General features: G+C 44.3%; 2 protein-coding genes across 7 annotated transcripts in view; both read right to left on the bottom strand.

Moving 5' to 3' along the window:
• Positions 1 to 11048, bottom strand: part of STK17B (serine/threonine kinase 17b) — a 106633-nt gene extending 95585 nt beyond the window's left edge. The window contains exon 1 of the mRNA XM_081848669.1: positions 11037 to 11048. The gene's annotated coding sequence lies outside the window, so the exon portion shown is untranslated. The remainder of the gene's footprint in view (positions 1 to 11036) is intronic.
• The window catches only part of HECW2 (HECT, C2 and WW domain containing E3 ubiquitin protein ligase 2), a 193857-nt gene that overhangs the window by 39228 nt on the left and 130109 nt on the right, over positions 1 to 24520 (bottom strand). For all 6 annotated transcript variants that reach the window (XM_081855139.1, XM_081855143.1, XM_081855144.1 and 3 more), the window contains 4 exons: positions 22386 to 22571; positions 12836 to 12970; positions 6296 to 6398; positions 448 to 544 (listed from right to left, as the gene is read on the bottom strand). In XM_081855139.1, the coding sequence (XP_081711265.1) occupies positions 448 to 544; positions 6296 to 6398; positions 12836 to 12970; positions 22386 to 22571 (521 nt within the window). The remainder of the gene's footprint in view (positions 1 to 447; positions 545 to 6295; positions 6399 to 12835; positions 12971 to 22385; positions 22572 to 24520) is intronic.

Raw genomic sequence — 24520 nt, 5'->3', positions numbered from 1 at the left:
CTGAGCGAGCCTGGGGCTTGAACGCTCCCCTTTCCCTTCCAGTATAACCTCAAGGAAGAAATTCAGGTGCATGCACTTAAGTGTTTTGTCTGAACCTGGACAAACTGTGGTTAGTCTCAACTACAGCTGACTGAAGCAAGCCAGCTTCAAAGCTTGTTTTGTGAAGCGGACTCATTCAACAGAGCAGTTAAGATTAACAGAGTTGAGGATTTGTATGCAATACCAAACCATTGCACTAAATTGAAATCTTCCTTGCAGCTGTGCCGAGCTGGGGGGAGGCACCAGAGCCTCCCACTCAAACACACAATAAGCCATAGTTTTGTCATTAAGGCTGAACACAGGTAATAAGCAGATATATTTAACAGGCTGCCGTATTTTGCTTGCAATTCAAAATTAAATAAACAGCCGGCTTCGATGTTGGGAAAGAAAGGTTAGTACTATGCTCACCTGAGTGAATGATTCCTGGTAAGATCTGGTTGCCGCTCCTGCAGAATTTCAAAGATATTGGGCTGTCGCAGAAAGGCGACAATTTTGTCGTTGTAAGCTGAAAATTCAAGAAAGGGCATCTTACTGGAAAATACAGCTAACTAAAACTTCAGGGGTTTTAGGCTCAACTACCACCTGTGGTTAAACCACAGAGCCTAGGGCTTGCCGATCAGAAGGTTGGCGGTTCAAATCCCTGCGACGGGTGAGCTGCCGTTGCTTGGTCCCTGCTCCTGCCAACCTAGCAGTTTGAAAGCACGTCAAAGTACAAGTAGATAAATAGGTACCGCTCCGGTGGGAAGGTAAACGGCGTTTCCGTGCACTGCTCTGGTTCTCCAGAAGCGGCTTAGTCATTCTGGCCACATGACCCGGAAGCTACGCCGGCTCCCTTGGCCAATAAAGTGAGATGAGCACCGCAACCCCAGAGTCATCCACGACTGGACCTAATGGTCAGGGGTCCCTTTACCTTTACTATTTTCTGCTCACATGCAGGGACAGATGATTTGGAGTGCTCCAATATTTTCTTTCAGGGTGGCTTTTCTGTTTTATAGCATAGCTTGAGCACCATTCCTTTGAAACCAAAGCACCTTATGTTTTTAGTGTTTCTAGTGCTTAGCTTCAGAGCATACAGTGGCTAAGAAACTCCCCTTCCATGCTGATTGGGTGGTTCTGCCATGCAGGAAACAGGGGCCCTGCAGGTAATAGTAATGGCTCTTCAATACCCCCATGATCCTGGACCACCACACCACTGATGATCATGTTAAGGGTTAGATTTAGCTAGCAGGGGCTAAGTGCCAAAAGATAGTTGTTGTCCCTTTGGACACCTCCTTCTCCAAAGGCATCCATTTCTCAGGGAGACGGTAAAGGTAAAGGGAGCCCTGACCTTTAGGTCTAGTCATGGATGACTCTGGGGTGAGCAGCTTCTGAGCACATGACAGCTTCTGAGTCATGTGGCCAGCATGACTAAGCCACTTCTGGCAAACCAGAGCAGTGCCCGGAAATGCCGTTTACCTTCCTGTCGGAGCGGTACCTATTTATCTACTTGCACTTCATGCTTTCAAACTGCTAGGTTGGCAGGAGCAGGGACAGAGCAACCGGAGCTCACCCCATTGCAGGGATTCGAACTGCCAACCTTCTGATTGGCAAGCCCTAGACTCTGTGGTTTAACCCACAGTGCCACCCTAAAAGGCAGCACATGAAGACTTGCATTAACCATTGCAATCTAATTATTATGATGATGATTTTGTAATCATAAGATTATTGAATAATCATAGAATTGTAGCGTTGACCATGAGGGTCATCTGGTCCAACCCCCGGGAATGCAGGAATATTTTCCCAACGTGGGGCTCAAACCCATGACCCTGAAATTAAGAGTCTCGTGCTTTAACAACTGAGCTATCCCAGATGCTTAGAGGCATGGTCACGCGGGGGCATGACTATACTATCACAAGACTCTGCACATCAGAATTCCCCACTACACTACTGATGATTTTACTCTCTTTTTTTTCTTCCCAAAGATGGGGTAAGGCATGGGGAGAACCAGAATAAAGTTGATTCAAAGTTGTTGGAAGATTTGAAGTGATGTAGGTACACGGGTGGAGGAACTTGTGCCATAAGCACTATTGAACAGGATAGCTGCAGCAGCATCAAAGTTGCTATCCACACAGAAAAACATTTGTGGCAGTGCTGCTTCCTGTGGCAAGAACCACAGTTTATAAGTAACGATGTCTAGCTGCTTGGGTGTGCTGACCCGCAGTCATTCTAGTCAAACTAGAATCTGTGCACCTAGTACGCTAAAACACAAGAAGAATTAAATTCAGAGTACAGAATGAACGTTATCATTCAGGCTCCAACCGGATAGGCAACACAATCCTTTGCATGCTTACTCAAAAGCAGGGTGGATAGAAATAAATGATTTTTTAAAAAATTGGATTTTTAAAATTTAAATCGGAACTTTGTGATTACTGAAGATCTGAAGATAGTTTTCTATTTAAGTTATATTATAGTCCAAAGTATATGCATCAGGAAATAAGGATTTGTTTTAAGTTTTTCACGTGTGCTAAAACTCAGTCTTAAGGGTGTTTTTTTAAAAAAATAATTGTTTAACCACGAGTTAACAAACATTGATACATATGCTATAATGTAATTGCTTTAGTTAAATAATTAGTTTAAATTGTTATTAAGGAAATGATTATTTTTCTCCTTCCAATAAAGTACAGCAGAAAAGTTGTCCAAATATAGAGAGTTTACTTATTAAAACTCACAACAATTTCATTATTATCTGTCTATGTATTTATAATAGTATAACCAAATCAATAATTTTTGATGTAACTGTAAAAACTACTCTGAAAACTTATTATTCCAAAAATGAAACCTTCCCCTGGTTGTAAATATTAAGATGATACCAGCAAGAATGAGTCTTTCTGTAAAAATAATGATTTAAAACAAGTCTTACTGACTAGTGATTTAAATCGATTTGATTTCAATCAAGTCCACCCTGCTCGGAAGTAAGCCCTACTAAGTTAAATTGGGCTTGCTCCTTACATAAGTAGGTTTAGGACCGGAGCCTACAAGGCCTGGAATCCATTCTGTAGTTGCACTTGAAGTAGAGAAGCTTTTTCAAAGCGTTACCATATGCAACACTGAGGGAACGGGCAGCAGCAGAAGCTTAAATCAGCAGCAACTGTCAAGAAACAGTGCTGCTGAGCAAACATCCAGGCACTCCATCAGGTTAATTGTCCGTGGGTGTCTTCCCCCACAATGTGACAGCTGCTACATTCAGTGAATTAGCTTCTGTTCTTGAAAGGCATGAATCACCATAACTGGAGCCAATGGGTTTTGCCGTGTGTAAGTAAGAATCGGGCGCACAAGCAGTTTCCAAGACAACTCAACCCACTGAAAAGGCAAAGCTGATATTAAAAGCAACAGTGCTGTGCACAAACCCGAACCACTTATTAAACCGGTGAGCACCTTGCAACTTTCATAATCGAGCATTTCACACAGAAAACAGCACACAAAAATGATCAACCTGAAAGAATGCTTTTCTGTTGAAACTGCTCTTGCTGTTCTGTTCTGATAACCCTCTGCTGCACACTTAAGGTTGCTGGATGCAGAATATCAAACTGTGGCACACTTAACTCGCATATTTATTGAGCAAATGTTCACTGCCTATATTTGCAATTTTCAATGTTTGTGTTTTTCTCAAGCAGATATTTCTGAACAGCTTTCATATTTTTCCAAAGCTCAGCCACACAAACAGAGACTTCTGCCACAGAACTTTTCTGTGGCTATATATCCATGGATAACCTAATATTGAGGAATAATGTTAAATAATGTTCAACAAAGGCAAAATGTACGGTGAAGGAATGGGAGAGGAATTCACTCGGTCTCTTTTTGCAGCAAAATGGCCCAATCTGACACTCCCAAACTAATTTGGGGATTGGAATGCAACTCCCAGGAAGATCACACACTTTTCTGGATTCTGCACATGAATGAATGCACTGAAAAGCATTGAAAAGTGTACAAAATGGTGTACCGCTTAAATGTGGTCTTTTTGTGCATTCTTTTTTTAAAAAAACCCAAAAACCCTGGCACAAAATGTCATGGAAACTCTTTCGTTGAAATCTTCTTAATGCGTATTTGACTCTGCTTTTGTGTAAGTGGACACACAAAGCAACTTGCAAGTTTAAAAACAACAGAACATTAAGATGTAAAAATAACAATCATCAATTAAAAAAAAACACAAAACATTTTTAAGACAGAGATTAAATCCTGCCAATTACTCTGCACCTTCGGTAATGGTGGCCAAGCTCTGTCTTAGTAGGGGCAAGTTAATGCTTTGTCCAGGGCGGCTGTCTACCAGCTCCACCTGATACGCAGGCTGAGACCCTACCTGCCTGCGGACTGTCTTGCCAGAGTGGTGCATGCTCTAGTTATCTCCCGCTTGGACTACTGCAATGCGCTCTATGTGAGGCTACCTTTGAAGACCCCTGTTTTAAGACTACCTAAGGTTTAACGTTAACGAGCAGCATGCAGGTGAACGCAGAACTCCCTTCCTAAGGGACAAGACATTCTCACTGCATCTGTGAGCCCTTTTAAATAAAAGTAAGGTAATGCAGGTAACTCATAACTTACATGAGGGTTTGTTTCTGGGGGTCCAGAAAGCCAGGAGCCCCCAGCTGGAGGACTGCTTACCGGGCTTTGGAAAGGAGGCAGGAAGGCTCTAGGTCAAAGCTTTCCAAACTTTTCATTTCATGACACAGTAATTCAGTTTTCCTAGCAAACTGGAGGCCTGGGAGGTGTGCCAGTGTTGGAAACACACCTACACAGTGTTGGAAACAGAGATGTGAAAGCAAGGAGCTAAATGGCACATTAAACCTAGGGGATTCGGGTGGCACTGTGGGTTAAACCATAGAGCCTAGGACTTGCCGATCAGTTTGAATCCCTGTGACGAGGTGAGCTCCCGTTGCTCGGTCCCTGCTCCTGCCAACCTAGCAGTTCGAAAGCACGTCAAAGTGCAAGTAGATAAATAGGTACCGCTCCAGCGGGAAGGTAAACGGCGTTTCCATGCACTTCTCTGGTTCGCCAGAAGCAGCTTAGTCGTGCTGACCACATGACCCGGAAGCTGTACGCCGGCTCCCTCGGCCAATAAAGCGAGATGAGCACCGCAACCCCAGAGTGGGTTACGACTGGACCTAATGGTCAGGGGTCCCTTTGCCTTTATAGGGACCCAGGTGGCGCTGTGGGTTAAGCCACAGAGCCTAGGAGTTGCTGATCGGAAGGTCAGCGGTTCGAATCCCCGCGACGGGCCGAGCTCCCATTGCTCGGTCCCTGCTCCTGCCAACCTAGCAGTTCGAAAGCACATCAAAGTGCAAGTAGATAAATAGGTACCGCTCTGGCGGGAAGGTAAACGGCGTTTCCGTGCGCTGCTCTGGTTCGCCAGCAGCAGCTTAGTCATGCTGGCCACATGACCCAGAAGCTGTACGCCGGCTCCCTCGGCAACCCCAGATGAGCCCCGCAACCCCAGAGTCGGTCACGACTGGACTTAATGGTCAGGGTCCCTTTACCTTTTTAACCCTGTCAATGCCTTGCTACAGATAACTTTTTAAAGTCCCTTTTGTACAATGTGTTCCTAGTTACATAAACTTTTTTTAAAATGTGAAGAGGCTTTGCAATCTCACTGACAGCAAGTGCTCACTTTCAGAGAACAAGCTCCCCACTTTCAGCCCTGTCTAACTAAACTCTCACCCATTTCTCTCAGTGTTCCTGTATTGAGCTCTGGTGGGTGGAAGTTGCTACCAGTCCAGGAGCTAATTAGCTAGAACAATTTGGATGTTCTTTTTCCAACGTTATCCTCCTACCCCGTCCTACCGTCTGTCAACATCAGATTCTAGTTAATCCATGTCTGAAAGGTCACAGAGTGGCCTCCAAAAAGGCATTCGGCTCAGGTAGTCCTGCAAAATGCTGGGTGCTTGGCAACCCTAAGGCACGAGGCCGCGAAAAATGCTCACAGAAAACCAAAATAACCAGCTCCAGTTGTAAAGGAACACCTGCTGGGTTACAACATTATAGCACAGCATTTAACGCCAAGAGTTTACCCCAAGTGCATATATCAGAGCCACACCTAGTATCTCACAGTATACATTTCACTAAAGTCCACTCGTGCAACACTGGATCCTGCCCAATATTTTGTTGTTGTTTTTTAGAACAGGAGTAAATTGCAGGAGAAACCTCATGCCTTAAAATGGTAACGTAAGACACAGCCCTCCCATGCAAAATGCAAACAAAGCATGACTCTACAAGGCACACTTACCCACAGGAACCATGTCCTGGTATTGAGCCCTGCTCACTGTGTTGAATGTGCTTGATGGCCTCGGCAAAACAGGAGGTCCTGAATGGCGGGAATCCTCTCCTACCTGGAAAAGCGAAACAAACAAACAAAAAAAGGAGGTCATTATTCTTAGGTACAAAGCTGATTTGATCGTTTTGAAAACAGCAGCTAGGGGGAAGCAGCTTTTGGTGGGTGAGAAGTGAGGAAAGGAAGTTGAATACTTTCCCGTTTTTAAAAAATAAAATCCTGTCTGAAGCTGCTGTTTGAACTTCAAGAGAAGCCTCCATAGGCATTGATGGGAGCTTCCCCTCAAAAAGCAAATAGCAGCTTCAGAGAGTTTTCTGTCAGGACTGAGCAAGAGTGTGGGAGAGAGTTAAACTTTCCCTCAGAGTCTCAAGACTGCTCATTACGTAACCCCAAATGTGCACATTCATTACATACACGTATTAACTACTTTATAGTTCCCAGTTGTGGTAGCTTTGGGGCCGATGCGAGACGATTATCAAAAGGACCATGGTCAGAAAGAAACGCCTTACTTTACATTGTCATTTAAAATATTTTTAAATAAAGTAAAGCAGCTTTGCTTTACTAAAATGTTACTAAAATGTTTCTTCCGACATTTAACCTTCCACCATGTTTGAGGTCCAAAACAACCTCCAGTGGGGGTCTTTTAATTATGCAAAAACTCCTCCTACCCCAACTTCACATTACACCCTCTTCTAGAACAAAGCGATCCCAATTGTGCTTTTTTATAAAAAATATTGTGTCTATGTATCAATTAGAAACTAGTGAACGGGGGACAAATGAAATCTAAGTGCCTTCACAAATAACTCAAACAAGGTGAAAATTATCATCTAACAAGCTTTAATACAATTTCAACTCTCTTTTCTGTTTTCTTTTCACATTGGTATCAGTCTCAAATACATCCAGTTAAAAACAACAGGAAAAATTCAGTGTAGCACTATGGCAACCGGTCTATCAGTACAAACATTTCCGCTTGCCACACAGAACAATCCCCTTCTCCAAATGCATGCTGTTCTCGGGGTTCTTCTGACCGCTCCACTGAGCCAATTTTTGGGGTGACGTGAGGAGAGGAGGTGCAGGGATGCAGGGGAAGATGTGAGAAAGCACTGCAGTGCTAGCTAAAGTCCTTGCAAGGGTTTCGGCTAGCAAGCCTTGCAAGCTGAATCCAGTCCGATGTCTCAGCTGGCACCTGTTTGACTCAGTATCTGTTTAAGAGCTTTTCCAAGTATTAAAGGGCCACAATGCACTCTACATGGGGCTACCTTTGAAGGTGACTCGGAAACGACAACTAATCCAAAGTGCGGCAGCTAGACTGGTGACTGGGAGCGGCCACGGAGACCACATAACACCGGTCTTGAAAGAGCTACATTGGCTCCCAGTACGTTTCCAAGCACAAATCAAAATGTTGGTGCTGACCTTTTAAAGCCCTAAACGGCCTCGGCCCAGTATACCTGAAGGAGCGTCTCCACCCCCATCGTTCAACCCGGACACTGAGGCCCAGCTCCGAGGGACTTTTGGCGGTACCCTCACTGCAAGAAGTGAGGTGACAGGGAACCAGGCAGAGGGCCTTCTTGGTAGTGGAATGCCCTCCCATCAGATGTTAGGGAGATAAAGAATTACACAACTTTTAGAAAACACCTGAAGGCAGTCCTGTTCAGGAAAGTTTTTAATGTCTGACATTATATATATACATATGTATACATATATAATATATATATACATACATATATATATTGCTGGAAGCCACCCAGAGTGGCTGGGGAAACCCAGCCAGATGGGTAGGGTATCAGCAATAAAATTGTTGTTGTTGTTGTGATTATTATTATTATTATTACACCATTACTCTACTTACCAACCATAAAAAGCTCAGTCTGGGCTGAGAGTTTGAAATAAACTTTTATTTTACTTTGTGTAACATTTAACAGCCTGGAGGAGTTCTGTTTCCGCTGAGAACTAGTGTGCGCTTGAAGATTTCCCCCCAATGTTTGAACAAATCATAACTGATTGCAAGTAACCCTGCTTTTGATACGCACCGGAACAAACAAGCTCAGCTGACATTGCAGGCCTTGGTGAGGTTTAATATTCTTTATGGCTTTATACTTGGGTCCCATAGAGGAAGCACAAAAGCACCATCTACGACTGTCGCTTCCCTTCACAGTTACAGCTGAGTGCATTCTGCTCTGTAAGAGCAACCTTTACTTCTGCAATTTCCTGGCTCCCATAGGTCTTTGTTACATGAACTTCGGGGGTTTTTGTAGTTCATCGCTCCCTGCTCTGCAGGCTCACTGCATATACCCTTTCCTCTCAGCGTGAGAAACATGCATATTTGCAAATCTTCACCCACAACTTTGTGTCATTAAAATAGATCAAACCCAACTTGCTTTTTTAAGATGCCAAAGAGCCACAAAGAAGCAAAAACACAGAGTCTCCCAAAACTAGATTTGTACATTTCTCAGTACAGGAGAAAAGTGGGAGGGGGGAAAACAACTCCTTTCGAAGTGTGTCAGGAAGTGGAAATACCAGTATTATTTGCTCCATCTCCTTGATTTACTTCCCCGCCCCTTTACAGCCTCACCCCTTCAAACTTTGACCCCAAGAATAGTGGACCAAGCTCAGAAAAGGTCTTTATAAAAAGGAAAAACAAGAAGAGTGATGACCTTTCAGTTTAAAAATGGTAACCTTGCAAATATTTGTAAGTTACTAACAGGTTACTATTTGCTTTATACTATATGCTTCATTTCAATATGCACACCGCTCTATCAGCAGTTGTTTTCGGTTTTTGCAACCCACTCCTTTGCACGGTGACTTTTAATAAATTAAAGGGAGGGCCAGGAGAATGACTGTGCACAGACCAATGTGCAGGAAGCAGAGTTAACACACAGCAGGGGCCCAAAGAGATTTAAAAATCAATACCTGTATGCTTATAAACACACTTGTTTTTATTAGAAATTATTAGAGAAGGATTCCAAGAATGGGCTCGGGTCCAATTTCTTTGTCAGTATGGTACATGTTCTGCTTCCCCTGCCTGCCCCCCACTTTTGACATTCAGTGCATCCTTTGGCTTGACTTGAAACAGATAACCATATCAAAAAGCCATGATGTGAAAAACAGGGTGCTCCTCTGGCTGTTGTTCTGTGAACAAATATCTGTATTCAAAGGCCCTCCAGTGGTATAAAGGGGAAATGGCAGGGACATTTTGCAAAAGATAAAAATTGTTATTGCAATGGTCAGGGTACTTTCGTCGAGCTGGGACAACCTGAATCCAGCTGATTCAGGCTATAATCTGACACGCTGCTATAGATTCCAGTGGAACTGAGAACTCCTGTCACCTTGGTCCACAAGTGATAAGATAGCTAACTGCAGTATTTGCATATTTTGTTTTCTGTGATGAATCATAGAATCATAGAGATGGAAGAGACCACAAGGGCCATCGAGTCCAACTCCCTGCCAAGCAGGAAACACCATCAGAGCACTCCTGACATATGGTTGTCAAGCCTCTGCTTAAAGACCTCCAAAGAAGGAGACTCCACCACACTCCTTGGCAGCAAATTCCACTGTTGAACAGCTCTTACTGTCAGGAAGTTCTTCCTAATGTTTAGGTGGAATCTTCTTTCTTGTAGTTTGGAACCATTGCTCCGTGTCCGCTTCTCTGGAGCAGCAGAAAACAACCTTTCTCCCTCCTCTATGTGACATCCTTTTATATATTTGAACATGGCTATCATATCACCCCTTAACCTCCTCTTCTCCAGGCTAAACATGCCCAGCTCCCTTAGCCGTTCCTCATAAGGCATCGTTTCCAGGCCTTTGACCATTTTGGTCGCCCTCCTCTGGACATGTTCCAGTTTGTCAGTGGACACGTTCCAGTCAGTGAACTTGTTTAGACGAGCGCACTGCTTTGCAATCGATGACTGGCTGTGTTGAGATCAGTAGGAAGATAGCAGCCCAGTTCTGGAGCCCAGAACCCACCAAAACTTGGAATTCAAATGCAGCTTGGAGCCTAGTGAGCTACAGGTCAAAGATACAGTGTTAGAAACTGAGATATGAAAGCTATGAGCTAAATGGCACCTTAAACCTAGGTTATGGGCGCAACAACGGAATGTCTAGGCACACTTTTTTATAACAAGAATACAAAGTTGAAAATGAATGAACTGCAGCTAAAATATTACGCTTGTTTTTCACATGGTCTAGTCCTTCCCCTGCCCGCCTCCTCAAAATTCTTAAGAGGGTCTCTTCTCCAGCCCTCAGAGAGTAGCTGGAAGTGGAGAGGCAGGAAAAGGTCCTCCTTTCCTTCCACTCTGCAGTTTTAATCTGAAATCTTAGGCGCAGTACTGCTCCCAGAGGTCAGAAACTGCTTGTGCTAATGAAATTCCCTGTCACAAAAGGCACCTAGAACAACGGGAGTTTTGAACACTGCAAAGATATTATCAGCCTGTTAAGGCCCTAAATTTGAGACCGGAGTACTTTAAGGATGGCAAACACCAGTATCTGTTAGATAGGTGAGCAAGCACACAAGGCAGGGCCTTCTCAGTGGTGGCTCCGCAGTTGTGGAACTCCCTTCCAGTTTATAGCAATTTGGTCCATTCAGTCCTAACCTTCAATAAGGACTTATATTTTAACTATGCTTTTCCTTAAGAGGATTTTGTTGATCCATTTCAGAATCCTGCAGGTATCTATCTGTCTATAACCATCCAGTGTCTAATTCTCTGCCTGTGGTTCTACTGTATTTACTCTTTGTACATTACTTTGTGACATTGCTTGGCCATGAAAAGATAACTGGGTAGTTTTTGTATTTATTTTGATTATATATTTTGTGTTTTTATAGTTCTATTTTATCCTGTGAACCGCCCTGAGGCCTGCGGGTATAGTGCGGTATATAAATTTAATAAATAAGAACAAGCTTTTCAAAGCTCAATAACTGAAAGAAAGAATGAAAGAAAGAAGTAAAGAAAGAAGTAAATAACTCCCATGCATCTATTGTAAACCAGCTAAAGCATTCCCAAGGCTGCTTTGTCATTGATAATAATAATAATAATAATAATAATAATAATAATAATAATACCCTGCCCTCCCCAGCCAAGACCGGGCTCAGGGCAGCTAACAACCAATAATAAAAACAAGTTGATTAAAATAAAATTTAAAGATTAAGATGCAACATTAAAACATTAAGATGCAGCCTCTTCACAGGAGGAGAAAGGAAAAAGAAAGAGGGGGAGGGAATCAAACTGATTCTAAGCCAAAGGCCAGGTGGAACAACTCTGTCTTACAGGCCCTGCGGAAAGAAATCAGATCCCGCAGGGCCCTGGTCTCATGAGAAAGAGCATTCCACCAGGCCAGAGCCAGTGTTGAGAAGGCCCTGGCTCTGGTTGAGGCTAATCTAACTTCCTTAGGGCCCGGGACTTCTAGGGTATTGCTATATATGGACCTTAAGGTCCTCCGTGGGGCATACCGGGAGAGGCGGTCCCGTAGGTACGAGGGTCCTAGGCAGTGAAGGGCTTTAAGGTCAAAACCAGCAATTTAAATCTGACCCTGTACTCCACCGGGAGCCAGTGCAGCTGGAAAAACACTGGGTGAATATGCTCCCATGGCAGAGACCCCGTGAGGAGCCTCGCTGCAGCATTCTACACCCGCTGGAGTTTCTGGGACAGCTTCAAGGGCAGCCCCGCATAGAGCGAATTACAGTAGTCAAGCCTGGAGGTGACCATCGCATGGATCACTATGGCCAGGTCGGGGCGGGAAAGGTAAGGGACCAACTGGTTGATGCGGCAAAGGTGGAAAAATGTCACCTTGGCTGTTGTAACCTGCGCCTCCATGATAAAGCTGATGTGGGTTGGATTAGACATGTGTGGCACTAACTTTTCTTTTTTAACCATATCCAATAAAATATATAATGTATTGTCTCTGACAGTGAATAATAATAATAATTTATTATTTATGCCCCGCCCATCTGGCTGGGTTTCCCCAGCCACTCTGGACTGCTCCAAACAGAATATTAAAAACATGATAAAACATTAAACGTTAAAAACTTCCCTAAATAGGGCTGCCTTCAGATGTCTTCTAAAAGTTAGATTGTTTATTTCCTTGACAGTTGTTTATTTCCTTGACATCTGATGGGAAAATATTGACCAGAATGTTGGGACTTGCATGGCCAGGGCCTGGGTTCAAATCCCCACTCGGTCATTAGTTGTTCTCTGAATGGTTTATTTGAAAAGCCAGACTTCCCCAAGCTGGTGTCCTCCATAGGGAATACAGCTTCCATGATCCCTGACCACTGGACATGCAGGCTGTGTTGAACTAATGTTCAGCAAAATGTGGAGAGCACCTGTTTGGGGAAGGCTGATCCAGGTCACCAATGAAATTACATTCCGAGGAAGGAATCAGAAGACTGACATAACAATGAATGTTATCCGTCATGAATGTAGAAATGGAACTGTGAAGAACCGAGGATCCTGTAACCTTGACAGGCTCTCTCTCACACACATGGGCTAAGTGCTAGCTTACCTCACCAGCACTGTGGCTGCGCTGCCTCGTCAAATGTTGCCGGTGGACCAATGCACTCGTCGGTCTGCTGCTCTGCAAAGGAAGCCGTGGGTCGATGAACGTCGTGGTGCGGGAATTGTGGTCGACAAAAAAAGCCTGGTAAAGAAGCAAGAGGAGACGAGCGAGAGGAAAGCATTTCATTACTTGCCAAAACCTCACTGTGATTCCTGTGGGTATTTCTGTCTGCACGCCTTCCTATGTTAAGCTGCACTTGTGAGCAGCAAAGCATTGGGTGGTTACAGGCGCAGGAAGTCTTATGTTCTAATGGCCGTTAAGATCTTTAACTTTGTCACGCAACAGGGAACTCTTTGGGGGTGAGTGGGTGGGTGCGTTCTAACACGGATTACCAGCACTACACAGGCTTTTGGTGCTCCAAAAACTGTTCCGATTCTCGTGTGCACAGCAATTCAAAGAAGTCAAGTGAAACGAACAGTGAGATTGCTTAAGAGGAGAGGACTTGAGCAACTAATCACAGAGAATGATTCACAAACAGGAGCTGAGTGGGTTGAGGATGAGAACTCAGGGGTACCAAGAATGTAGGAAGTAGGACAAAAAGTCAGATTTGATGGGCAATTTCACTTTCTCATCTTCCCAGCCCTCCTTTCAGCTCTCCGCATCAGTCTGCATTGCTTATAAAAGTCCTCGTGAAAATTCACTTGCATTTCAGTGTGAAATTTCTCGTAATATGCACGTTTTAATGCATTTCCCCCTAGTATGCATGTTTTTACTTGGCACTTTTCCCTAATACAATGCGTTTTTAATGTCACTTTCACCAATATATACATTCTTATGTCAGTATATGCATCTTTGTCTGCATTACTTGCTCAGAGAACTCCACTGCAAATTTCAGAGAAGTGTGAATTTTAATACTGTGTTTCAGGTTCTTGCATTGCCTTGCAAAGTGCTCATTAGGTAGGTTCACCTAAATGCAAACCAAATTTCATTTCTCCCAGATCCCTACATGACAGGGAAGGCTCTGTTGTTGGGAGGGAATGAAACTGGGGTGGTGTGCAAGGAGGGCTGAATTTTACATATTCATTCAAAATAGCTGGCCAGATCTTCAAAGGTAGGTCTCTGTTTCACCTAATATCTGGGAGGAAGGACACAAAGTTATCTACTTTTTAAAGAAATAAATAAAAACCAACTTCAAAAAAAAGTATAAAAAACCAACTCAACCAACTGCTTACTGTATAATTACAACCACAAATGGGTGAGTACACATGTGAAACATCTGATTAAGGACCATGGCACAACGTGATTGCAGGCTGAAGCATGCCAGCTGCAATCTGAGGAGGGCTATTCTAGGTAGGGCAGCTAAAACAACAACAACCAGACAAAATTCTGAGTAGCTGGAGAAGCAAAAGCAGATTTCAAAATACAGCACAACCCCTAACAGCTTTGGAAGCAGCAGCTGCATGAACCAGTTGCCTAAACCAGAAAAACCGTAGGCATGGCAGGACCTGATCCTTTGCCAGGGAAGCAGCCAGTCATAAACCTCTTTACTTGGGAGTATGTCACGTTTTGACCCTAGAGGAACTTTATTTTGAGGTTAAGCATGCTTCGGATCGTGGCCTTGCTAGGCTTGCGCTATGCAGCTAAGAAGAAACCATTTCAAGAACCTAATAAAGGTAAAGGTAAAGGGAGCCCTGACCATTAGGTCCAGTCGTGACTGACTCTGGGGTTGCGGCACTCATCTCGCTTTATTGGTCAAGGGAGCCGGCGTACAGCTTCCGGGTCATGTGGCCAGCATGACTACGCCGCTTTTGGCGAACCAGAGCAGTGCACGGAAACGCCGTTTACCTTCCCGCCAGAGCGGTACCTATTTATCTACTTGCACTTTGACGTGCTTTCGAACGGCTAGGTTGGCAGGAGCAGGGACCGAGCAGTGGGAGCTCACCCCGTCGCGGGGATTCGAACCGCCAACCTTCTGATCGGCAAGTCCTAGGCTCTGTGGTTTAACCCACAGTGCCACTCGCGTTCCAAGAGCCTGAAACTTTACCCTTAATGATTCAGAGACAATACCTGGCATCTACCCTGAAGGAATCAGAAACATTTGGCCCAAGAAAGCTCACACCGTAATTAACCTGTTAGTTATTAAGGTGACACAATTCTAGTAGCTGTTATCTGGCATTTCTTTATCCACCCATACATACAGCACTGTCAGTGTACAAGATTCTGCAGAGTCCCATAGGCAAAATATAAACAGTTCCTGTCCCTAAACAGCTTATAATGATCTACATTTGGAGAAACAACGAACAGTGGTGGGGAGGGAAAGCTCAATGCGTTGCAGGAACTTAAAGCTCAGATACAGCAGGAAATGAGGATTAAGAAATTAAGTCAAGGGCAGGGCTTTCCCCCCCCAGTCAGAACCTCTCAGGTGGGCGCCATTGCCATTATAAGAGAACTAGGAAGGCAGCTTTCATGGTGAGTTCTGGCACCTCTTTTTCTAGAAAAATAGCGCTAGTAAAGGCTTTATGGATAAAGGTAGGTTTTTGTGGAAAGATCTGAAGTTAACTGAAGAGCACTACACAAATCAGGGGAAGGAATGTACAAAGTTAGCAATGCCCGTTCCGCCCTGTATCCATCGCAAGCAGACCTGATTCTATTCCACTGCAGTTTGGTTTCCATCCATTACTATGTCATGCTGGCAGAACTTTATGTATTGTTTGTCTTAACCATTGCCATTGTTTTTACATTATTTCATACCATTTAATTCAGTGTATTAATTACACATTTTTCCTGATGTTAATTCCTGCTGTGGTCAATTAAGAACAAAACCCTTTCGGAGTCTGTTGCGTCCTCACATCCAAAGTCTTGCTGCTGTTATCATGGCAACATAATACACCAGTTATCCTAATGAAACACCATAGTGCTTCAGGAAAATACAACTCACTGAACGCCTAATGACTGCCCAAAGAGGGTTAAAACAAGATGTGCTTTTGTTGTTTGGATATTTTCTGCAGTGAACAATGGATGAATGCATGAACTTGAGATCAACATGTGAGCATTGCATGTTAAAAGCTTGAGGGCCTCTGTTCAGGTTTTGCTTGTGATGGGTGCTGGTAGAGGTGGGGGGGGGGGGGTTAGACCCAGGCATTTGTGTCATCACCCCAATTAAACTAGAGTCTTTTCATTTAGATCCTGTCCAATCTAATTTGCTTTATGCACTCTGGCTTAACAGGTTTATGAATCAGCCTGCTTGATGTTTTGGCTTTTATCTAATTTAAACTTGTGCATTTGGAAGAAAGCTCTGGCCTTCCAAGGGCTAAAATTTTAATCAGATGAACCCTCAACCAAGCATATAACTTGAAAGACAAATTCAGATCAAGTCTGTCCTGAAGGGAAACTAATGTTTCCATATGAACAGTGTTGCATATGCACAATTCTGATTTCTTACACAGCAATTTAGCAAAGCACGCTGCACTGGTTTGTGCAACGCACTTAGACAAACAGGAATAGATGCTTAAGGATTACACTAAATGAATGCGATCATATCTCGTTAAGCACAAGTGCTTTGAGGACAGCCGGTAGCAGTCTGCTACATAATGAAACTCAGGATCACTGCTTTGAAGCTTCATTAGAGAAAAGAAAAGCTACTGGAGCTTCAAAGCCTTGGGCTAATCTGGACAATGGCACCACAGCTGGAAATGGAGATGAAGAACACTAAAAAAAACCAACACTCAACAACCCAACAGCCTAATTTTATACCTACCACTGGCCAACCAGGCAAGGGTGTAGCCTAGATATTTATGGAAGCTGGGCAGAGAAACAGGGCATTTTGGTTTGGAAAAAGCTTCACATTTTACCCAGATGGGCAATGTATCTGTTCAACTATACGTTTTTCTTTCTACAAAACTAAAAATACGGCATGCAGAAGCACACACGCTATTGTGATACTAGCTAAGACAGCAAACAAGTGCATAGGGTAAGGACTCAGGTTGCTACCTCAGCACCACTAGGCCACATTGCAGCTCTCCAAGTCCCTAGGGACAGGCATGGCCAAACTTGGGTCTCCAGCTGTTTTGCGACTACAACTCTCATCATCCCTAGCTAACAGGACCAGTGGTCAGGGATGATGGGAACTGTAATCCCAAAACAGCTGGAGGGCCAAGTTTTGGCCATGCCTGCCCTAGGAATTAGGGACATTTTCTTAGAACAAACATAAACAGACCTAACTACTAGCCTATGGCTCATCCGTGAAACTACAGTACATTGGGCCGGATTCAACTCTCTGCTCCAGCCAGCAAAAAACAATGCAAGGACTTCTGCTAGCACAACGAAGCTTTCCTTTCTCTTTTGCTGCAACCCCCCCCCAAAAAAAACAATGTATAGGAGGCGGGTATCAGGAGAACCCCTGGAACAGTGCACAGGGGAAGCAAGGACAAATCGTCTCATCAAGCAAGCATAAATGCTTGCAGCTGGAAGAGGAATCTTTTTGCCACTACAGTCATACCTTGGTTCTTGAACAGCTTAGTTGATGAACAAATCAGCTCCCAAATGCTGAAAACCCAGAAGTGATTCTTCTGGTTTGCAAACGTTTTTCAGAAGCCAAACGTCCGACACGGCTTCTGCTTGAGTGCAGGAAGCTGCTGCAGCCAATCGGAAGCCGCGCCTTGGTTTTCAAACGATTTCGGGAGTTAAACGGACTTCCGGAACGGATTAAGTTTGAGAACCAAGGGATGACTGTATGTTTACTTCTTCTCAGTATGGCTCGTTTACTCTTCAGTGGTCTAAGTCAAATACGAATGGCTAAAAGGCCACTTTCTGAACGCACTGCCACCTGATGCACCAAAGACTTAACTCTCACCCTGCAAAGTGCCGACTCAGCAAATCCTGTATCAGTTACCTGCTCTCTCTACTTGGATCAGCAACTGAGGAGAGGGGCAGACAGCTCTCATCTTAGAATCATAGAATTGTATAGCTGGAAGGGAGCACGGGGGTCATCCAGTTCAACACCCTGCAATGAGGGAATCTTTCACCCAATGTAGGGCTTGAACCCTTGACCTTGAGATTAAGAGTCTCATGCTCCACTGACTGTATCAAGGACAAGGCTGCTCAATGCCAATTTTATGTGTTAGCTATGAAATCATAAGCCAACCATCACTCGAGTTTATTTTGATATGCTTTTTGCTACTACAGTGGTGCCCCGCAAGACGGAAAACTCGCTAGACGAAAGAGTTTTCCGTTTTGGAGGTGCTTCGCAAAACGAATTTCCTATGGGCTTGCTTCGCAAGACGAAAATGTCTTGCGAGTTCCTGCGGGTCCCCCCCTTCCCCCCCTTTTTCTAAGCCGCTAAGCCGCTTATCCGCTTATCCGATAAGCCGCTAAAAGCCGCTAAACCACTAAGCCGTCAATGGGCTTGCTTCGCAAGACGAAAAAACCGCTAGACGAAGAGAATCGCGGAACGGATTCTTTTCGTCTTGCAAGGCACCACTGTACTACTATAGCAGGTATGGTCTCCACCTGTATTTCAGTTTCAAGGCAGCAAGAAACACACAACTTGTGTTCATATAATAAAATAGCACCAACAGCAGTATTTTCTGCCAAGTTGTACTGTTAAAAAATAAATCTCCAAATGGCCCTAGGAGGGAAGGACAGACTTTGTCCATGAGCCAGCAATTGGCCATCCCTGTTCTACTGTAATTATGTCATAACGAAAACTTGAAACAACTCAGGGTACTTTCACCATCAGCAAAACAGCTCAGTCATCTATGCGTGTATACAAGGACAGGAAGGTTGTGCAAGGAAAAGACTCGGTTGACACAACCACTTCTGAGAAACCATGAGCACATCTCATCTCCAATCCTGAAATGAACTACATGAAACCATGTGCTCAAAGTGAGCTGTTGCACACCACCAGTTGGGCTGCATGGAATTGTGGGTGTATGAGGGGATATTTGTATGAACTCAGTGGCGTTGCATCCTTCGCTGGCATGTGTGGACACCGGGCATCAGGCGGAACCAGGGGCTGGGCGCGGAGGGTAAACAAAACCTGCCACAACAGTCCAACCCTCGCCGCTGCCACGTGGACATGGGGCACGTAGGGTTCACGGGGTCCCGCTGCGCTATCTGCCCACCCGCCAGTGCAGGGAGGAGCCTGGCCAGCTGGCGTGGCCCTTGGCGGGTGCATTCCCCGCAATATTGGCCGGGTGGCCATTCAGCAAGGGGGCCTGCGGCACAGCGGCACAGCGAGGCCAGGCTCTGGGGCCCAAAAACACCCCCCCCACACACACAGGCAGGGCAGGGACACACAGGCATCGTAGGGGTGCCTGGCGTGTGCCTCCTCAAAATCATGCTCCCAGGCCCCCCGGCCATCACCCCGCTATGCTAAAACAAGAGCCAATGTGCATATGTACATATGTAAATGAGCTCCTACAATGAACAGGCCCACTATTTGTAAGACATTCAACTCCTGCCTTCCAATGTGGACTAAGTGACTGTTTTTTCAAAACTTGATTCCTAAGGGAACTCCAAGCACATGGCTAAAGGACAGAACTTTTCGTTTAAGGTCCCAAAACAAAGAGTTAGGGAGCTTAGGCCTGCGGCCTCAATGCATGCAAAGCATTTTCCCAGCAGCTACAGCAAAGCACTTTGGAGCTTATACTCCAAACTGTCCTGCCTTCTTTCTTTCTATTTTCACCCTTTATACAGTCTTCCAGAGGCACTGTATCCCATCCCTAAGTAATGAAGGTTTTTTTAAAAAAAATGGGGCAGGAAAGCAGACGCCTCCTTGTTTCAGGGGAATACTCATGCTACTGCTCCTCCCTTCCTGCCTGCAAAGGGAATTTTATCCATTTTAACTTGTGCGGTGAAAAGCAGAAGGAAGAGGGCAAATGAAGTTTCCGTCCCTCCCTTGGCTCCAAACGCATTCCAAAGAGCTGAGTTACCCCAGACAGAAGGAATGCACAATAATAATAAGAAAAACCTTCGCTTTAAAAAGCAGAAAAAGCAACTCCTCCAGCACACGCTAGTGCTTATCGAGCATTGCAAAAGTATAGCACCTCCCTCTACATCAGTGCCCAGCCACCTTTTGTTTTTAGTTGCCTTCTGCTTTATCTTATCGGGTACTTTGAAGACTAAGCGGCACTCTCTGTCCCTTGCAGCACCATACATTAATCGTGAATTCATTTTCAAATAAAAAGGGGCGGCCATGCCTCCCCCAAGGTTACCCAGCCACTGTTTCAGCAAAACTGAACTTCAAGCCAAATGTACAAAGTTGTTCTGGAATGCCCTAGCCCATATCAAATCTCTCTCGCAACCAAACACTGAGCAATTTCTGTTTCCTGAGCTAACAAAACCAACACAGCATTTTAAACCTTTCGCACTAGTCATGCTTGTGCTATAAAAATTATCATCTGTCAGTGGCCAAGAAACTCGACTACTGGGTGCCTCTGGTCTCTTCCTAGTTTAGCTGTTGGTCACCCTTGATAAGATCTCAGCGTCTTTCATAAGACCGCAGCACAGGAGCCTGTTCCGCTTCCTTTTCTGATGCACGGTGAAGATAGCCACAAAATATGCGATCACTGCACAACTTCTAGTTTCTTCTAGATGCGCTGTTGTGCTCAAGTGCACATGGGGAAACCAGCCATAGATGAAAAAGACAGAGGCTACAAAGTCCTCTGCAAACCAGCAGCCCACATGTTAGTCATAGGTTTACAGTGGTACCTCTGGTTAGGTACTTAATACGTTCCGGAGGTCCGTTCTTAACCTGAAACTGTCCTTAACCTCAAGCACCACGTTAGCTAATGGGGCCTCCTGCTGCCGCCACCGCACGATTTCTGTTCTCATCCTGAAGCAAAGTTCTTAACCCAAGGTACTATTTCTGGGTTAGCAGAGTCTGTAACCTGAAGCGTATGTAACCCGAGGTACCACTGTACAGGTTATCACCAACAAAAATCAAGAAGAGCAGCTGTGATAGACCAGACCAAAGGTCTACCAATTCCAGAATCCTGCTTCTCACATCAATGAACAAGGTGCCTAGGAGAAGCCAACAAGGAAGACATAAGGGGCAAGTAACTTTCTCCTGCAGTAGCTCCCCAGCAACCGATAGTATTTAAAGGATGCTCTCTCTCTCACCCCTAAAGTAAGGATGGGGTAAAATTGGATTCAGTTCACATCTGAAGGTAAATCGATCTAATCTGCACTTTCCAAAACATAACTGAAGCACAGGTATCCTTCAAAATTCACACTACTCTGAATTTTGCAAAGCAGCTATCCAACCAAGTCATGTGTACAAAAATGAATCTACTGGGGTAAAGCGTATATAAAAATGCACGTGCTGGTGAAAATAACATATACACATGCATTATACTAGGGGGGAAATGCTTTTAAAATGTGTACATTACTCAAAACCGCATACAAAAAATGTGTTCATTAGGAGAAAATACTGAACAATTTCCATGAGGATTTTTTTTTTAATTTGCTACAGAAACCTGGAGGACTGAATTTAAGATTGGAAAAAATGAGACATCAAGAGAACCAAAACTGGAAGATCCATTCATCCCTACCCCAGAGGTAGCACGTAGCCATCCCTACTAGACTTAGACTGAATTTGTCTTATCTCCTTTGAAAGCTGACACCAATTGGTGTCCCTCAGCTGGGGTATTGGAATAGAAATTACATTTACACTTTGAAATTATTTTAAGTCCAACATAAGCTGTACTTCTATATCTTGCTCAACCATAGTATAAAAAGATAAAGGGGACCCCTGACCATTAGGTCCAGTCGTGACCGACTCTGGGGTTGCGGCGCTCATCTCCCCTTATTGGCCGAGGGAGCCGGCGTACAGCTTCGGGGTCACGTGGCCAGAGTATAGTGTGACATAAATGATCCTGGGTGAGCCTTGGGCTCAAGTGCACTCTCTGCATGGCCAGAAGGATAAGGATAAAAATCTTTGCTTCTGTGTTTCCTTACAGTTAAAACATTCTATCCAAACCAACAAACTGTCAATGTTAGCTATAGTTTGTTTGAAACAAGCCAACTTGGTGTGGCTGAGATGAGAAGCTCAAAGCTTACCTAGGATCACTTCATGGTTTAAACTAGGGCTGGGGAACCTGTGGCCCTCTAGATGTTGTTGAGACTCCAACTCCCATAAACCCCAACAAGCAAAGTCAACGGTTATGGATGATGGGAGTTGTAGCCCAGCAACATCCAGACAATTTCCCCATCTGATTTAAAAGTATAGTTTAGTGCAGGGATAGTAAACAGCTCCCATCAGGCCCAGCCAATTAAGATGGTTAGTTGTCTTCCACAACATCTGGAGTGCCCCAGCGTTGGCTAGCTCTGGGTTTAGCATGACACCCAAATGCTGCCATGGAAACTAGCATGTTAGGGAGAAGATCACCGAGAACACAGCAAACTGGCATCATCATTCTCCTATTTGGGTGGAGGGTGGAAAGTGTGAGTATCTGGCTCGGCCAGGGCAGCTTCCTCAATTTCATCAGTATTCGGATGAAGAAAACAGAAGTCTAACGCTGGTTTAATTTACAAGCTAGTTCTTTATATTTGTTACCTTGCCCTGATGATCGTGCTTCATTTCCCAGCCCCTCGGCAACTCGAGCTGCTTGTTGGCAAACATATTCAAGAAGCCCACCAAATCTCGATTATGCTGGTAGCGCTCAAAATGGTGAGTATCCCGCCGGACTTTGGTGATCATGTGCTTCAGACACGTATTGTTTGTAAACATGCGGTAGGCACTCTGGACGGTGGGAGGGGAAGAAGAAACAAAGACAATTATTTTCGGAAGCTAAGCGTTAGGCTTTGAATATCTACGCAAGCCTCAGAAGGCTGGATAAAGGGTTTTGTCATTCATCTTTTATAAGCAGCAATTCCTCCTAGGCGAACAGCTTGCTGGATCTACCGCTGGGTCATTTTAAAATTCACCTAGAGGCTTTCTAAAACCATCATGTCAAGCACCAGGGGTTCAGGTACAACCTCGGTCAGACACATGGGAGACAAAAAATATAGTTTCTGTCTCTGAACCCATTAACAATTACAGTAGTACCTAAGGGTTAAGAACTTAATTCGTTCTGGAGGTCCATTCTTAACCTGAAACTGTTCTTAACCTGAGGTACCACTTTAGCTAATGGTACCACTTTAGCTGTTACGCTGTCACGGTCGTGCAATTTCTGTTCTCATCCTGAAGCAAAGTTCTTAACCCGAGATACTATTTCTGAGTTAGCGGAGTCTGTAACCTTAAGCGTCTGTAACCCGAGGTACCACTGTACTGAAAATTGTTGTTATTTTATTTCAACATGCAACATTCATATGGATAAATAATGAAATACCCCACCCAAACACAGAAGCTGGTGCTTAGGTTATTATTAATATCCCACTTAACAAATTAAAAAGTGGGACCCGCAACAAAATGTTGCAGTGTGCAGTGCACTCCTGTTCTGTGTTAATGTTTCGTGTTCCACCGAATACTTCTTTCAGGAAGCTCACTCCACTCTTTTGACCAGTTTTCAAATCCTTTCCCCGAAAGGGACTCAGCATCCTATGACCACTCACCATGCTCAGCCCTCACTGAGCTGTTTTGAGGAGGGAGAGATGTCTCCTTAAGGTTAAAAAATTCTATTGCTGTATCCCTTGGGGATCCCCGGAACACATTAACGCCTGCCTCTTGTCTTTCAGTAACTGCATTTCTGTTAGGAAGAGGTCATAACTCTGCACTTTACAATAGGAAAGACTGAGAACGAAAAACAGTTGAAATGTCTTTTTCTCTACATTGACTCTTTCTCTGCCACCCTACCCTGATTAAACCCTTTTCCTCAACTGCCTTGGAACACTCCTGTACATGAGATGAAGCTCTTTGCCCAATTTCCAATGGCTTAGTGTTTTACAATCATGAAGGCTTCTCTGAATGTGGTCTTAATTTCAATATGGTCAGCTCTACAATCTCCAAAACTATTACAGTCATACCTTGTGTTGTCCCAGGTTTCGCCACGTGCACACACGCAGAAGCATTCTGCATGCTTCGCACACATGCAGAAGTGTTCTGCGTGCTTTGCGTATGCACAGAAGTGTTCTGCATGCTTCGCACATGTGCAGAAGCACTCTATCGTGATCTGAGCTTGCGCAGAAGCACCGTTCTCATTGCGGACTTTTCGGGGTGAGAACGGCACCCCAGAACGGATCGTGTCTGCAACTAGAGGTACCACTGTATACCAGTGTGAAATGCAGGGTGCTATCATAGAACCTTAGCCCAAACAGCAAACTCCTTGGGATCTGTTTATACAAAAACCAAGGGAGTAAGTTACCACATGATTTCCATAGGCAGCTACTAACTTATCCATTCCAGTTGGACCTGAGGATCTGGCACACCAAGGAGCGTTAGCGTTACACTGCAGTAATGGATATGGGTCATTTTGCTTCTACTCCGGGAGAAACTGTTTTCATGGTGTTGCAAACTTCCCTCTTCTGGAATCCCACAAAAACCAGTGTGATAGGTGTGTGTTGCTGTGCACAGGTCTCCTCTCTCAGCAGTTTATCCTGTTCTTCTATTCTTTCCCCTCCTCATAACATTTTACAATACATAAGAAATACACAATATGATCACAACTTAATTCAAAAAATCCTTTTCGTAATTATTACCTTAGTGAAAATGGCTTATGTGTGTTATTATTATTTATTAAGTATGCATATCTC

The sequence above is a fragment of the Podarcis erhardii genome (genome assembly GCF_964252035.2).
Source record: "Podarcis erhardii genome assembly, chromosome: 1".
In the NCBI taxonomy this organism is placed as follows: Eukaryota; Metazoa; Chordata; class Lepidosauria; order Squamata; family Lacertidae; genus Podarcis; species Podarcis erhardii.
Note: the sequence above shows the minus strand (reverse complement) of the source record. Positions and strands in the feature narration are given on the sequence as shown.